The sequence below is a fragment of the Lactuca serriola genome, chromosome 8, assembly GCF_051521515.1.
Source record: "Lactuca serriola cultivar US96UC23 chromosome 8, Lser_US96UC23_V15, whole genome shotgun sequence".
Lineage (NCBI taxonomy): Eukaryota > Viridiplantae > Streptophyta > Magnoliopsida > Asterales > Asteraceae > Lactuca > Lactuca serriola.
In genome coordinates, this window is record NC_136415.1 from 59491091 (window position 1) to 59509474 (window position 18384).

The 18384-nt window shown below is 33.6% G+C and overlaps 1 protein-coding gene across 2 annotated transcripts; it reads left to right on the plus strand.

Annotated features, from left to right (window-relative positions):
- Window positions 1-10304: 10304 nt before the first annotated feature.
- Window positions 10305-13310, plus strand: LOC145068767 (lipid phosphate phosphatase 2-like). 2 transcript variants are annotated; one of them, XM_079015765.1, is made up of 9 exons: window positions 10305-10649; window positions 10776-10832; window positions 11279-11509; window positions 11992-12079; window positions 12188-12297; window positions 12388-12478; window positions 12565-12753; window positions 12825-12884; window positions 12961-13310. In XM_079015765.1, exons 2-9 carry the CDS (start codon window positions 10794-10796, stop codon window positions 13167-13169), a joined length of 1017 nt encoding a protein of 338 aa, XP_078871891.1. In that variant the 5' UTR covers window positions 10305-10649; window positions 10776-10793; the 3' UTR covers window positions 13170-13310. The 2 variants fall into 2 exon arrangements, with proteins under 2 accessions (XP_078871891.1, XP_078871890.1); XM_079015764.1 differs by having other exon boundaries at window positions 10305-10556.
- Window positions 13311-18384: the final 5074 nt, after the last annotated feature.

Genomic DNA, 18384 nt, shown 5'->3' on the forward strand with positions numbered 1-18384 from the left:
CTTGTAAATATGATAATAACCTTCAATATCAAATACGTACTGTATAGAAATAGATAACAATTCAAACACATTTCTAATCGATCGTTCATCATCCAAATTTCTCCTCCAACCTTCAACAATCATCCAGATTTCTTCAATTAAACAATCATCCAGTGTTAATCAATCATCAATCTTTGTCAATAACATGTTTATCAACACGATTCAACAGTTAACAACAAAAATTCGTTTTTGGTTCTTTTAATCCAACCTTCAATTGTGCTTGAATACGATCAGATCTTCAACATCTACGATAAATTATACTCTCAGCGTTATTAGATCAACATCGATAATCAACAAAAAATCCACTTCATATCATTCATTCAACATCGATTATCAAATAAAACTTCAAAATTGAGGTTAGAAAAAGATCAAATCGTTTTTTTTTAATGTCATATAATTCTCTATCAATCTACTATTTTGTAAGATTTAAATAGTCAAAATATCATGTTTTTAACATTTTTAAAAAAGTTAAATTGTTTGCACTCCAACTGTTTGATGAAATGCATAAATTAAATTACCACGTTATATTCATATATGAATATGTTTTCTCACCTGAATCAGTATATGATTATTAAAATAAAAAAAAAACAAATATGCAAGTCTGTATGTTATTCATATGTGAATAACATATAAAAATTATATATATATATATATATATATATATATATATATATATATATATATATATATATATATATTTGTGAAAATACCTTGTAATATTCATATGTGAATATACTGTGTAATATTCATAAGTGAATATATCATCTAATATTCACAAATGAATATACTATGTAATATTCACATGTGATATACCATATAATACTATGTAATATTCACATATGAAAATATTATATAATATTCATAAATGAATATATAATCTAATATTCACAAGTGAATATACTATGTAATATTCATAAGTGAATGCATCGTCTAATATTTAAATAACAATATACTATGTTTATCATATGCTATATTCATATATGAATGATACTTAAATTGTAAAAAAAAAAAAAAATTAATCATATGTTTATTCATAACTGAATAACGAATATATTGTAGTAAAAACTTAATTCATTTTTATTCACTTATGAATAACGATAGCTGAAAATATAAAAAAAAATTATTTTATCTTAAAACTATATCAATATGGATGTCTGTTTGTAGAGAATAAAAAATCATGAATTTTGGTATATTTAAAATGATTTTTCGATAAAAATAGCTTCTTAAAAATTAAAAAAACAAAAAAACTATGTTTTTCTATATATTAAGGTAATGATTTGCATAGTTTAAGAAAACATGTTTTGTTGGAAAACACATGTCTATTCATTTCCCATTTCTGCTGTTATGACGGAGGCTTTTGCGGCAAAAATAAATTAGTGGCTGAGAATGATTCCCCCATTCTCAACCTTTTTTTTCTCAATTGAACCCTCCTCTCTCTCTCTCTCTCTCTCTCTCTCTATATATATATATATATATATATATATATATATATATATATATATATATATATATATATATATATATAGAGAGAGAGAGAGAGAGAGAGAGAGGTAGGTTCAAATGTTTCTCACATCTATTGTGTGCTAGAATGTACCAATAAGAATTAAGTAGACATTAAATGTATATTAAATGATATCTATATTTATAATTCTTCTTTATGGAAACTAATTTAATTTGTCATTAATGTCAATAATAATATTATTTCAGAATGAATTCATATATAAAATAATAAGAGTGTATTCTAAGAGAACGAGAGTATATTCTACTAGAATACACCCTCATTCTTTATATTTCATACAACTTTATTGTATTTTAAGTGAGTGCGTCTTGAAATAATGTTATTGCTGACATAAAAACCTAGATACGAATTCATTCTGAAAGAATGTTATTGCTGACACTAATGATGAATTTAATTAATTACCATAAAGAGAAAATTATAATTATGGATATCATTTAATATACATACAATTATGGAAACCATTTAATATCTATCATTATTTAATTTAATAATAATATAATTTTACTAAATTCATATTGATGCATTCTAGCACACAATAAATGCAAAAAACACTTTAACCTAGCCATATATATATATATATATATATATATATATATATATATATATATTTGGTTTATGAAAATGGAAAAAAAAATGATGGCTTTACCTCTAAAAAGGCCTACCTCTAACAAAAAATAAAATGTATTAAATTTATGAAAATGAAAAAAAATAAAAAAATAAAATGAGTTTATGGGTTTACAACTAAAATCAAAATAAAGAAATTGATGAAATTTATTTGAATTTTTTTAATATTATTATTTTATTATATTATGAAAACAAGATTATTATTGTTTTTTTATCTTAATAAAAATTAGTTTAAAATTATTAATATTAATAAAGTTAGTAATAAAAATATAATTATTAAATGATAAAGCAATTAATAATTAGGTTATAATGAAGTAAAATATAAAAGTTACTCAAATGATAATCATATGATAATTATGACCTTAAAAGTAAGGTTAAAATTGTGTATGATCGTATATAGGGTGATGTGTATATAATACAAACCGTTTTTTATTTTTTATAGGGTGTGTTCGTAAAAAATAGCTGATAGCGGTTGGCTTGTAGCGGGTAGTGGATAACTTATAGCTTGTAGTGTTTTGTTAAACGCTACGTGAAATAGCTAGGATTTGGAGCACTTTGTTTGAACTAAACGTTAGAAGCTTGTAATGTCAAATGAGTCTTTCTGTTTAAAAAACAGAGCGTTTTGTCAAACGCTAGAAGATAGAAGCTCTCAAATGCTCCATGTCGAACACGCCCATAGTGTCTCAGCTATACCCATTTTAGTGTTAAAAAAAATAATTTACGACTACAAGGTAGAAAGTCAATATATTTTGTATTATAATTGGATATGAAATGCAACCGAGGAACTTCATGGATTTTTATATCATAAAATCATGATTTAAAATTTGAAATCATTAATCATTATCTTTTACATACTCTATCTCTTATTATATCATCATATCATCATTTCATCATATCATATCATATCATACTATATTATAAAGGAAATATTTTTTTTCTTTCACCACATTCATTTAAAACTCTCATGCATTTTTCCTTTCACCACATTCATTTGAAACTCTCATGACTTTTCAGTTTCCTTCTAATAATGATTATAAGTTGGATAATAAGATTAAATAAATATCAAACCTAAAATGTAATCATATATAAACTAATTTTTAATATTTAAAGAAGATATTTACTTCAACTTATAAAGTTATGTTTTTTTTTTTTTTAACTTTTTTACATATTATATTTAATTTATTAGTTTTCTTATATTGTTGGATGTAAACCATTATCATTTTAAAGCTACAACTTTTGAACAATTTGTATAAATAATTTAAATTATAAACTTAAATATAATATTACAGGGCCAACTTAAATATAAATTTTAGTTTAACTTAAACTACCCAAATAATATTTTGTAAGTTGTTAAAAGTGATAAATTGTAGTGTCTTTCTAATAATGATTATAATTTGGTTAATAAGGTTAAATAAATATCAAACCTAAAGTGTAATCATAAATAAACTAAATTTCAATATTAAAATAATATATTACTTCTACTTATAAAGTTATGTCTTTAAATTTTAACATATTATACTTAACTTATTAGATTTAATATGTTGTTGTATGTAAATAGTTATCAATTTAAAGCTACAACTTTGGAACAGTTTGGACAAAATATTTAAACTGTTAATTTAAATATAACATTACAGTGTCAACTTAAATATAAATTTCATTTTCACTTAAAATACCCAATGAATATTTTGTGAATAGTTAAAAGTGATAAATTGTAGTGCTAAATGCAAAAACTAAATTATAATATCAATTTAACTAAAATATTTCCTAAAGATATTTGTATAATTGTTAAAAGTTTTCAAATAAGTAGCTTAAAGTAACTTACAATAACAATAGTTAAAAATAACTCTATATAAATGATTATATTGTTACATTTAAAATCAAAAAACAATGTCTGATGTTTTAAATAATCATAATGATAGAAATTAAAACGTTAAGAAAATAAAATTTAAAAAATTAATTAACAATAACAAAACTATAAATAACATTAAGCCATATATTATATTTAATTTTATTAATGAGTAACTCGCGAGTAGAAGTCATTCAAACGGTTGAGATTGTACAGTTATAATATATGTATATATTATCATATAATTCAAAATAATCAATATATTATATCAATTTAGTATACGAATTAGTATATCAAATTTAATAGCAACGTTATTGTTATATTTAAAAAAAACATATATTTGTAAAGAATTCAACTATATAGGTGTTTCTGCGCAATTCGCGAGAATTTGCCTAGTATAAATATAATTGTCGTTCTTTTTGTATCTCTGATCAATTGCAGCCATACACAAAACATAAGAAATGCAACATCTATTCATTTCTTTTCTTCTTGGTGCAAATTCATAGAAGTGGTTGACTGGTGGTGGTTCTTGGGTTTCCGGTAAAGCATGTGTTAATGGTCATTGTCGGTGATTCATGCAATATTTTTAAAGTCTCATTTATTATAATACAATATCATCCTATATTAACAATCATATATCAATATACTTTAGTATTTAATTTTTAAAACTTTCTTATTTTATCAATATATTTTTGTTGTTTATCTTATAAACCTATGGTTTTCACGGGTCTCTAAGATAGTACAAATATAAATTAATGAAGAGATATGTTGTTGGAGCTTTATGTTACATGAAAACTTGTTAAAGTGGTTTCTTATAAGATGTTGCAGATATTTTAAGGTTGTTCATTATTTGGATAAAAATTTGAGTTATCAAGTGAATAAATTGTATTAGATTTTTTTATTATAAAAAAAATAGCCAACCAATACATGGTTTGAATGCTAAATTGAAAAAAAAGAAGCCTAACCAATCAAAACAGGATAGAGAATGCGCGGTCTCTATCCCCCACTCCCTTACTGCACCTCCTTTCCCGCAGGACGATGCAGTGTTCCAATGTGTGGGAACACCTCCCGTAACCCCTTCCCGCGACACTCCGTCCGACTTTAATGTTAAACATGTATATCTATTGGTATGCTTCTAATAACGGTCATATTATCCAGTCTTCACTACGTGTCTAAAGGCCTATTCTCAACGTCTCTGCAACGTGTATTAGACTTATTCAGAGTCAAATTGTATTCCATATATTTAGGAGTATTTGGTTGTATTTGTGTGTATAAATACCTGGTGTATATCGTTTTATCATCATCAATGAAAATCACCTTTACTTCTTGAACCTTTTATGGTATCAGAGCTATCTTGACTTTTTCTTCATGGTTAACAACAATCAACATATTTTAGGCCTCGCTACTGGCTCCTCCTATCAAATCCCTCCCATGAACATCAAGCTCGAGACCTCCAACTTTTGTCTCTGGCATACAACCATTATGTCAGCTCTAGAAACCTTTGATCTTGAATCATTCATTCTTGATCCTCAACCACCACCAGAAACCATCACCACTGAATGTGAAGGTGCCGCTCCTACCGTTGCCTCCAATCCAGAGTACCAATTGTGGAAGAGACGTGATCGCTATGTCTTCGTCTAGTTGAAATCCACACTTGCTGAAAAGACTCTTGCCATTGTTGCACGTTGCATCTCTTCCCGTCTTGCCTAGCAGACAATTGAAAAGACATTCCAGGCCCAAATAAGAGCTACCCGTATGGCCATGAAAACTCAACTTCAAACCTTATCAAAAGGTTCTATGTCTATGATTGATTATATAGAGAAGAAAAGTGCCATTGCTGACTCTTTAGCTGATAATCATACTCCAATTTCCACAGAAGGCCAAATTAGGTATATCCTTCAGGGTCTTGACGCTTCCTATGGTCCGTTTATCTCCGCTATCATGATGAAAGATGATATAGTCTCCGTTGATGATCTTGTAGGGCTTCTCCTTCAAGAAGAAGCATGTTTAGAGCATGAACATCTTCGCCAGTCAATTGATGTTGCTGATTCCTCTGCTGCTCCTTCGGTAGCGTTAACTGCCAATCGATAATCGCGATTTCAATCCCATCTATTTGGCTCGTCCACACCTCAATCATCTGGCAATCGCCTTTCTGATACTCAACGCCGACGACCCCAATGTCAATTGTGTCAAAAACCAGGGCACGAAGCTATTAATTGCTGGAAAAGAACAAATCTCATTGATTACCCCAGTCGCAAGCCCAATCCATGTGATACACAAGCCCGTCGGGCCCATCTGTCTCAATACCACAACCCATCGACCATGACTGATCCATCTTGGTATGTCGACTCCGGTGCGACTGATCATATTGCCCCTGATCTTCAACGCATGAACATAGTAGAGGAATATCAAGGCAACGACAAGCTCCAAGTTGGTAATGGTATGAATCTCTAAATTTCTCACATTACATCTACATCTCTTCACAATCTTAAATTGCCTTCTGTTTTAATTGTTCCGCACATTACTAAACGATTACTCAGTGCCTCCAAACTATGCAAAGACAACAATGTCTACTTGGAATTATGGCCTAATTGATGTGTTGTTAAGTCCTTGTAGGGTCGAACCCTACTCAACGTCGACATTCATAATGGGTTCTACCGTCTCCCTACATCCTTCAATAAATTGAGCACTTCTTCCTCTCCTACAGTAGCTCTTGTTGGAATACGCACGTCCCTTCATGGTTGGCATAATCGCCTGGCTCATCCGCATGCTCCACTGTTAAGACGTTTAGTTTCTTCTTTTAATCTTCCATTGTCATCAAATAACTTTCCCAATGTTTGTAATGCTTGTCAACTTGGGAAAAGCCATAGATTTCCACTCCCTGTTTCTCATGTAACTTGAAACAAACCATTTGATTTAATACATTCCGATGTTTGGGGTCCAACAACTTTCATTTCGATGAATGATAATCATTATTTCTTATTATTTGTTGATGGGTGCACCAAATTTGTTTGGATATATTTCTTATCACACAAATCACAGGCTTTCGCTGCATTTGTTCAGTTTCATAACATGGTCAAAACTCAATTCTCAACCAATATCAAACATATACAATCTGATTGGGGTGGCAAATACCGTCCCTTCTCACCCTATCTACACTCTCATGGAATTGGTCTTAGGGTCTCATGCCCATATACCCAAGAGCAAAACAATGTTGTGGAGCGTCGGAACAGAATCATTGTCGAAAAAGGACTCAGCCTCCTTGCTCACTCTTCCCTCGCAGATCAATTTTGGGAACACGTGTTCAAAACAGCTACGTATGGACACAATCGAACTATTACCCTAATCCTTAACTACCACTCACCATATCAACAAATTTACAATCAGATTCCCGATTATGGCTTTCTTAAAACCTTCAGCTGTCTCTGTTTTCCATTCCTTCGTCCCTATAATTCCCATAAGATGGATTTTCGATCCAAACCTTGTGTGTTTATTGGCTAAAGTGCCTCACACAAAGGATACCTCTGTTATTATCAGCCCATATCTCGAATTTACATTGCATAACACGTGGTCTTCAGTGAGGAGGTGTTTCCCTACTCGACACCAATACCCTCCACCACTGCTGCACCTACTTCAATTCCTTGTAATCCCTCCCCTACATATCTGTTACAACATGCCTCACAACCTACATTAAACCTATCACCAATACCTACACCACCCACTACCCCATCCATACCACATACACTAACACCCACTTCCTCTTCCTCTTCCTCTTCCCCCATCCAATCCCAGCCCACATTACCAACGTTCTACCATCAACTCCCGTGCTCATCAACATCACATGGTCACTTGTGCTCGCACTAACTCTTTCAAACCTATAACTTTTACCACCACCTTAATTTCTCATAACTTGACTGAACCTTCATCTTTCAAACAGGTCAACACCTCACCTTGTTGGCAAAAAGCAATGACTTGTGAATATGATGCTTTGATGAGAAATAATACTTGGAAATTGGTACCATGTCCTACTAATGTAAACGTTGTAGGGTGCAAATGGATCTATAGGATCAAGCGCAAATCGGATGGATCAATAGATAGATACAAAGCAAGACTTGTAGCATAGGGATACAGTCAAGCTTATGGCGTTGATTACTTTGAAACGTTCACTCCTGTAATCAAGCCAACAACAATCTGACTTGTTCTTTCACTTGCTATTTCCAACAAATGGAACATTCGCCAACTCGATATTAACAATGCATTCCTCAACGGTGATCTAGTGGAGGATGTTTATATGCGGAAACGTTACGGTGAAACGTTCACTCCTGTAATCAAGCCAACAACAATCCGACTTGTTCTTTCACTTGCTATTTCCAACAAATGGAACATTCGCCAACTCGATATTAACAATGCATTCCTCAATGGTGATCTAGGGATTCTAAGACAAACACAATCCCACACATGTTTGTCACTTGAAAAAGGCAATTTACGGCCTCAAACAAGCACCTCGTGCCTAGTTCAACAAACTCAAATCCTACCTCATTCAACAACAATTTAAAGCTTGCCACTCCGATACCTCAGTATTTGTGCACAAATCTAACAAAGCTACAATCTATGTGTTAGTTTATGTTTATTATTTGATTATAACATGTACAGATGCAAAACTAATCCAAAATTTTATTAAGCCATTAAACCAGGTGTTTTCTCTCAAAGAATTGGGTACTCTACATTACTTTCTTGGCATACAAATTAATCATCAAGGTTCTCTTAGTCAAACAAACTACATCAAAGAAATCCTACATAAAACAAAGATGCAAGATGCAACTTCCATTTCTACTCCAGCTGATTGTCAAACCAAACTCACTTTGGAGGGAGAGCCATTTTCTGATCCAAAACTGTATCGCCAAGTTGTTGGCTCCCTGATATATATACCACAATTACACGTCCAGATATAACTTATGCTGTCAATCAAGTTTGTCAGTATATACATAATCCCACTGTCAAGCACTGGGAAGCAGTGAAGCGAATTCTTCGGTATCTTAATGGTACACTTCATTTTCTTCACTTCTCCCCAACACCATCCACTTCCTTGCTAGCTTACTCCGATTCTGGTTGGATATCTGATTCGGATGATAGTCGAAGTTAATATGGCTTCGCCATTTATCACGGGTCAAACTTAATCAGCTGGACTTCACGCAAACAAAGAATGGTAGCTCGACCAAGCACTGAGGCTGAATATCGATCCCTTGCATGTACAACTGCTGAACTCCTATGGCTCAAACACCTGCTGTCTGATCTTGCAGTTTCATTTACCAAGCCTCCACTCCTTCTTTGTGACAATGTCAGAGCCATATTCATGACCAAGAACCCATTCTCACCAGGTCAAAATACATTTCTTTGGATGTTCACTTTATACGTGAAAAAGTAGAGTCCGAAGATCTTCTAGTCCATGAAATTTCATCCGTAGATCAAATCGCAGATATCTTCACGAAAGCTCTATCAAAAGATCGTCTAGCTACTCTCAGAGACAAGCTTCAAGTTCGACTCTCCTTTCAGCTTGCAGCTTGCAGGGGGTAATAACGGTCATATTATCCGGTCTTCACCATGTGTCTAAATGCCTGTTCTCAACGTCTCTGCAACGTATATTAGACTAATTCAGAGTCAAATTGTATTCCATATATTTAGGAGTATTTAGTTGTATTTGTGTGTATATAAATACATGGTGTATATCGCTGTATCATCATCAATGAAAATCACCTTTACTTCTTGAACCTTTTAGCATCAAATCTTAAAACCGATTCAACTGAATTTATAACTGGTTTATTTGGATTGGATTTTAATTTACATATTGCTAATCAGTTCTATATTGAAAAAAAAATCAATCTAACTTCATTTAAACTAATTGAATTGTATCGATACATTCAAACAAACATTCTTATATATACATAAGTATCGAGAAACCTCATTTGATTGCCATAGGAAAAGGAACAACCTATATGAGTATATGTTACCACAAATTAACTTATAAAAATGCTATTTACAATATGATAACTAAAACATAAAGCTAACTCCCTAACTCCGGCAACATGTACTTTTCCATTCAAGCATGATGACTATTGAAACAAAAAGAAAGTCACTTAATGGACGGAAAATATGAGTTACAAAACATCGAGTACCAAACCTGACAAGACATATATTCTTCAGGGTCCATTTTACCCATTTTACAAAATTGTATATTCCTAGAAAGTAGAAATATAGGCATTCGAAATTTCAAATGAAAACACCAGTTACATTGTTGACCGACCCCTTCATAAATAATCTATGCGACGATCTAGCCACCCCCGTTAACCGCCCTCCGACGAACAAGTCATTCTGCCAACTCACCACGAACAGACATTCATATATTAACTGTTGATTTTCTTCATTAAACAATCGTACATTCAACCAGAGTTTTCATTTTCGATTGACATTCGCCCAAACTTTATTGGATAGTTTTTCCGATTGATTTTGACTTCGAAAATATCTTTTCAGGTACGACAACAATTACTCTCCGTTTTAATTCTGTGTAGTATTACCTTTTCTCTTTGCGAGATTCATCGGATTCGCTCTACCTTTTCCCCAATCGTTAGTAACAAAGCGATTAATCTTCATGTTGTTTAGTTGATTGTGTTCTTAAACTTTTTAATTTCTGAATTTGAAAGCAAGTTGGGTAATTTTTCTCTTTTTGTCTGCTTTTTTGTGTTTTTTCAGGAGTTGAAGAACACTGTTATGCCTTGGAATCTACCCTTTTTGAGAAATATGTTTCAGGTCAGTAAAGTTGCATCTTTTTCCCCAATTGTTATGTCTTTTTTCTTTTTCCCTTTTTAGATATATTAAAATATACACATTTTTTCGAAGCATTTTTGGAAAACCACGAGGATTAATTGTAAATTTGTAATTCATTAATTTGTATATAAGTTGAATAAGATCCGAATCCAATTAATTACTTAACTTTCATATTAAGACATCTAGTTTTCATCGTCAGTTTTAGCTATTTTTGTTTTTTTGAATTACAAGGGAAGAAACATGAATGACTTTGTTTTCGGAGAATTAAAAAGACGACTGCTTGAAGCAACCACAAATCTTCTTAACATATAAGACTTTTTAGTTTATAAAATGTTTAAATGTGATTAGACTTAATGGGGACAAGACTTCATCCAGTAAACTATATATTTGACTTAACGAAGAAAGTTTTTCTCTCTTCATTGTAACAGAGGCAGGAAGGAAGAGTAAGGGAAGTTGACCTTGGAGCCTTCTACATTAAGTCTCATGGAACTAAATTGGCAAGAAGTCACATGCATGATTGGCTTATACTCGTTCTACTTGCTGTAATAGAAATTGTCCTAAATATCATACACCCGTTTTATCGTTTTGTTGGCAAAGATATGATGACAGATCTTAAATATCCAATGAAAGAAAACACCGTTCCCGTTTGGGCCGTTCCCGTGAGTCATTCTTCCATCCTTTCGGTTTTATATTTTTTTCCAAAAGTTGTAATCTCTGTTCCCCAAGGGTTCGAGTCTCAGTAGCTGCAGTGTAACAATTTATTTCCACCTAGGTCACTCTGGACCTGGTTTACATCTTATATGATGTCACATCGTACCTGATGTATATTTATGTTACTGTGTACCTGATTTACATCTAGGTCACTCTGGACCTGGTTTACATCTTACATGATGTCACATCGTACCAGATGTACATTTATGTTACTGTGTATTTGATTTACATCTAGGTCACTCTGTACCTGGTTTACATCTTACATGATGTCACATCGTACCTAATGTACATTTATGTTACTGTGTATCTGATTTACATCTAGGTCACTCTGTACCTGGTTTACATCTTACATGATGTCACATTGTACCTGATGTACATTTATGTTACTGTGTACCTGATTTACATCTACGTCATATTTCTTTTTTGACAGATTTACTCGGTATTGCTGCCTATCCTTGTTTTTACCTTCTTTTATTTTAGAAGAAGAGATGTACATGATCTTCATCATGCAATTCTAGGTAAATAATATTTAATTCTTTCCTTTTTTTTTTTTGTAAAAATTTTACACATGCTTCTCATTGTTGAATGCTTGAATGTAAAATGAATTCTTTTGATGTCTTTTGTAGGACTTTTATTCGCGGTGCTTATAACGGGGGTTATCACAGATGCTATTAAAGATGCTGTTGGAAGGCCACGTCCTGATTTCTTTTGGCGATGCTTTCCAGATGGAGTCGATGTATGTAATTATAATAATACATTTTTTTTTTATATCTTGGAAAATTAATCTGTGTTTTTTTTCTTCTTGTTTTCTTGTTATATGTTTTAGAACTATGATACATGGGGTGATGTTATATGTCATGGTAAAGACAAGGATATAAAAGAAGGCCATAAGAGTTTCCCTAGTGGCCATGCTTCATGTAAGACATGTCAATGTCAATGTTATTTCTCAGTACACAGTACACAGTACACAGTATGTTCTTACGACTTTTTTTTTCTATTACAGGGTCGTTTGCGGGGTTGGGGTTTTTAGCATTGTACATGACCGCAAAAATTAAAGTATTTGACCGTAGTGGTCACGTGGCAAAACTATGCATTCTTTTTCTTCCTCTTTTAATGGCATCTCTTGTAGCAGTTTCTCGGGTGGATGACTATTGGCACCATTGGCAAGATGTGTTTGCTGGTGGTATTTTAGGTAAAAGAAAATCATTCAAATTTGTATTTAATTATTTAACTCGACTTCAAAACCTAATTTTCTTTTTTCAGGTCTATTCGTTGCCACAATGTGCTATCTACAGTTTTTTCCTGCTCCATATCACTCCGAAGGTAATTTCTAAATTTTACATAAAGTGTTGAATGGATAAATGATTTCCAGACTAAATGACTATATTATTGTTTTTAGGGTGGGGCCCATATGCTTATTTCCGAGCTTTGGAAGAGACGAATTCAGGTACAAGGGGAGATGCTCCTGTGAATGGGGTTGGGGTTGGTATGCAAAATGTGGAGATTGCAAATTTGAACCAACATTCGAGGCGAAATAGTAGCAATGGGTTCAGACAGGTGTCGCTGTCTGATTCGGTGCAAGTTGATGTAGAATATGGAAGAGTGTGACCTTTGATTACTTGTAATATTGTTTTATGAAGTTGCCGATTCCTGTATAGATTTTATTTGGTGTTTGTAGTTGAGGGAAAACTAAAAGGCATTGTTGTTTGTAGAGACGTTAACCTATTATTATCATTTTATTTGTTCTAAGACATGTGTTGTCAGTTTTGTAAGTAATGTCGCTTAAAAATTACAAGTTCTATTATACTTTTATTTTGGTAATCTTCAATATCAAAATTATATTGGCTAGATTAAAGAAACAATAATATATATTTATTGATTAAATTTTTATGAGATCCTTTTTTCCATTTCCTCCTAATATAGTACGTTTATTGAAAATCTAAATCCAAATGAAAAATAACTTTTGAACACCAATTAACAAGGTTACAAGGAGCTAGCAACAAGGAACAATTATAAAGAGTCATTTAAAAGTTGGTTTTGTAACTACAAAATCCAAGTAATCCAAATTTGGCTAAACCTATTCGTAAACCAATAAAAGAAGTGAATAACGATACTTTTGACAATAGGACTCCTCATGCTATATGTCTGGAAAACAATATTGCTACTGTACTGCCAAAAAGCCATATCGTAGTCACAACAATTACTTCAAGAACCTTTCTCTTCACTGGTCTCAGGGTAATCGAATCCACCCGTCTCATAAGCTCCAAAATGTTCCCAAAAAAAGTGAAAGGAAGATCTAACCACTTGATGACTTTCACCCAGATTTGATTAGTCACCTCACAGTTGACAAACACATGGCTGCAACCTCTCTCTATAACGAACACGAAGGGAAAAGAACCAAAGGAACATCAGTAGTACTATTCTCCAAGTTGTGTCTAGTAGGGAGACTATCTAGAAGAAGTCGCTAAATAAGGACCTTAAGCTTGATAAGGACAAGTCTGCACCACCTGATATGAATAGTACGTTTCTGCAACATAACACTATTTATATGACGTCTAGTGTTAGAAAAAAAAAATAACAACTAGGCTAACCTCCCACTCCCATCTATCCAAGCGATCAACATAATGAACATGGCTAAGCAACTCTCCAAAAGCCAAGAGCTGAGTGACAATACAATGTTGAAAGAAAAACTTAAAGTTGAGATATTGATATGCAAAAATGTAAGTTAATCTTAGTGGATCTTTTAATAAGCTCAACGATAAAGAAATATGCGGAATAATAAGGAAGAATAAAGCAACAAGATTAATCAATAAGCATAAAAAGTATAATACTTGGTTGAATCGTAAGAAAGTTTGCATTCAAACGTTAGTAATTGATGAACAACATAAAAAAGAGATAATGGAGATAATGAAGACTTGTATTCAAGAAGGAGTAATACAATGAAAGTCTGAGAAGTGGTAAATAGATCGATCAACATTATCATCTATTTATAGTAAAACTGAATACATGATAAATAATAGAATACTCCTAAGTCAGGCGGCCATGCTTTCCACACCTGGAATGACAAAACTCATTTAACACACAATGTCAGAAAAGGTGAACATTACTTTTCTGACACTTTGGCGTACAAAAGACAAAACGTAATCTCCTTCGGGTTAACATCATTCACTACGGTATTCCAAGTCTTTAGTATCGAACTTCCCCAACTCTTTGCAACTGATCAAAATAACAAGAGCACTACCGAAACCAACAAAACAAGTATTCGGTCCTTCACTACACTTCATAGTTGCCGAGGGTCACTTCCATGCATCAACAATTTCCCCCTAAGTGACCTTGCAACTATCCCTTTCATTTATAAGTTTGAGAAACTTAATAATGATCCACTAGAACTTCCTAACTTCATCGATCCATTTGATTCTTCAGTGGTGAACTTGGAGTTTTGGACCATTGATAGAGTGCCTTCCAGTTATTTTGAAGAGCAGTGATGAAAAAAAGTGGCTGGAAGAAAGAACTTTTCACCATCTCTAACGAGTTTGAAAAGTCTGCCAAGTTTAGGGAAGTTTGTTGCTCTGAGGCTTAAGTCTTGAATCTCTTCGGTAATGAATGGAGGGTGTTCAAATGGAGGGAAGTTCATTTTCTGCAAGAGCTAAATGGATCTTAACATTAATTTCTACGAAGTCACACACAAGAGCTTTGAGAAATATGCAGCCATTATATATGCATCTTCCATTTATGGATTGAAACAAGCATCTCGCAGGTGGAATCTTTGTTTCGACGAGAAAGTCAAAGAGTTGGCTTCATGCGAAGCGAGGATGAGTCATATGTATATGTCAAAGCCAATGGGAGTATAGTTAGCTTCCTCGTATTGTATGTCGATGACATACTACTCAAAGGAAACGACATCCCGACCCTGCAGGAAGTTAAGTCCTGGCTTGGGAAGTGTTTCGCTATGAAGGACCTCGGAGAGGCTGCCTATATTCTGGGAATAAGGATAGTGAAAAACAAGAGTAAGATATTAGTAGGACTTAGTCAGAATACTTACTTGGAAAAGTTACTAAAACCTTTTAGTATGGAGAATTCCAAGAAAAGGGAGTTACCGATCCAAAGCAATGCGAAGTCAAAGCCCGAGCACCGAAGTCGAGATAGCAAAGATGAGCCGAGTACCTTACGCTTCCGCAGTTGGCTCGATCATATATGCTATGAATTGTACTCGCCCGGATGTGGCCTTCGCTTTGAGCATCGTAAGTAGATATCAAGGGAACCCTGGCAGAGCATATTGGACCGCAGCCAAGAACATTCTTAAGTACCTTCGGAGGACCAACGAATGGTTTCTAGTCCTCGGTGGGAGTGATGAATTAAGGGTGAGAGGGTATAGTGAAGCCAGTTTTCAGACTGACTGAGACAACTATCGTTCTCAGTCGGGCTAGGTCTTTACCCTGAATGGAGGAGTAGTGACTTGGAAGAGTTCCAAGCAAGAGACCGTAGTTGATTCAATGTCTGAATCATAGTACATAGCAGCGAGCGAAGCGTCAAAGGAGACGATATGGTTGAAGAAATTCATCGGAGACCTTGGAGTTGTGCCAGCCATAAAGGAGCCTATGGAGATTTTCTGCGATAATGAAGGAGCGGTTGCCTTGACCACGGAACTGAGGGATCATGGTAGATCCCAACATATCGACAGGAAATATCACTTTATTAGACATCGGGTAGAAGAGGGACTCCTCATGGTTAAGTGGGTATCGTCAGAAGAGAACCCAACAGATCCCCATACGAAGGGACTGAGTAGGGTTAAGCACTTGCAACACGCTAGGAGCATTGTGCTGAAGGACGATATTAGTTTAGATTAGATAGTTTCGAAATGTATAATAGATAAATTGTAATTAACATTTGATGATTAAATAAAGGAGTATTCTTTATGAGTAAAGTTACTGTTTTATGTTAATTATTTACCTATTGTTTCACTTTGCATGTTTTGACTTCTTGAATAATAAGATTATTCTAATAGTCCACAGTCGCTTATACTTTGGAAGTAGGTATGAAAGAAGACTGTCATGAATTGGCATGTAGATTGTCTAAAAGTGTATTAGACATAGCAAAAGTTTGCTGCAATGTTCATGAGTGCTTATGAAATAAGATTTAAGCATTGGATTAAACCCACGCTTGCTGGTGTCACTTCATGGAATTTATCACGAGTGATCGCAAGACGATTGTATCATATGGTCTTGAAACCTAGATATATGGTTTATTGTTTGCAAGTTGGTTGTGCATTGATAATGTGTAAAAGCATCAGTAACTTGATGTTATAAAACACATTGTTGTGCATGATTTGATGAATGAATGGTAAATGCATATAAGTCGAAGTTTATCTGTTCCTTTTATCCTAAGAGGGTAAAAGCGATATCTGTGCCCCTCGATGATTTGGTTTGACTTGTGCGTCGGGCCCGGTCAGGACTGAATTGATATGTTCAATTAAGTTCTATGTCAGACAAATATGAGATCGAGAAACAAACTGTTGGACAATAAGTATGACCATGTTCCATGTAATTGTCCGCATGATATCTACAACGGAGGACTATACGATCCCTTATCTAAAGGACAAGTTACTGATAAGATCAGAGTTTAACAACGTCTTTGAGAGCTATGATTGCTAATCGGATCCTGAAGTCGTACTTGCATTTATAGTTATTAGACTTATCCAAGTGAGAGACTGTTGAATTAGTGTCTAAGTCCTTAACTATATTTGGTATGTACTTGACCCGGTTGTGCATAGTCCTTTTGGGTTGCCTTCACCAAAGCAGCTGGAAAAGATGATTTATGGAGAGAGAGGTTATTATGGATTATTAATATATTATATGAATAATATATTAAAAGAGAAATCATATTAGTTAGTTAATATTAATCAAGAATTAATTAGGAAATTGATTATGTGATTAAAAGAGATTAATTGAACTAAGGGGACTGGTATTGCCAATTATAAGATAATTGGATTTGGGCTATGGATCCCTTTGGAAATGAGGGAGAATAAATTAGAGTGGAAGCCCACTATAATTTCGTTCAAGGGCCTTATTTCAGAAGGTTCTTGGAGTGGCTTAGGGCCTAAGCTATCCAATTAGGGTTTTGACTGAAACCACAGCAGCTCAACTATTTAAGGACCCCTAGGGCTACAGATTCCGGCCACCAGTGAAACCCTAGAGTTACTATAGCCGAAATTGTGCCTCCCCCTCCTCTCTTCTCAATCATCTTCTTACCTTGGTGTTTGTAAGCCATTAGAGGTATTACACTTGTGATACTAAGATCTTGAAGATTGAAGATTCTAGCTGCTATCAAAAGGTAATCATCTAAACTTGTATTAGATGTAGATTTCGATTTTATAGTATGCTAGATTTGGGTTTACTAGCTTTGGATAAATTTGCATGTACAATAGAGAAACCTAGATCCAAAGCTTTAGGGTTTTGCATGTGCATATAGGAATGTTCTTTTGCTCAAAACCCATCAAAGTTGTTATTGATAAATTTGGGGTTGAGATTTGTTGATTGCTTAATTATCTGATCAACCCTCTTGAAGACGTCGGGCTCTTGGTTTTCTTCAGGTGATTCTCCATTTGAGCAGTTACATGGCCCAAAGTACATGCTTCAAAGGAGAGAGTTGGGGGGGGGGGGGTTCTCAAAATTGGTTCTCTTAGTGTTCTCAATATAGTTGTCTTGACTAAGTGGATCTGGAGACTGAATAAAGATAAAGATAATTTGTGGTGGCACACCATTAAAGGAATACATAATCTAGATCGCAAAATGATGAGGATGTATGCAAAGAAAACTCTCTCAGG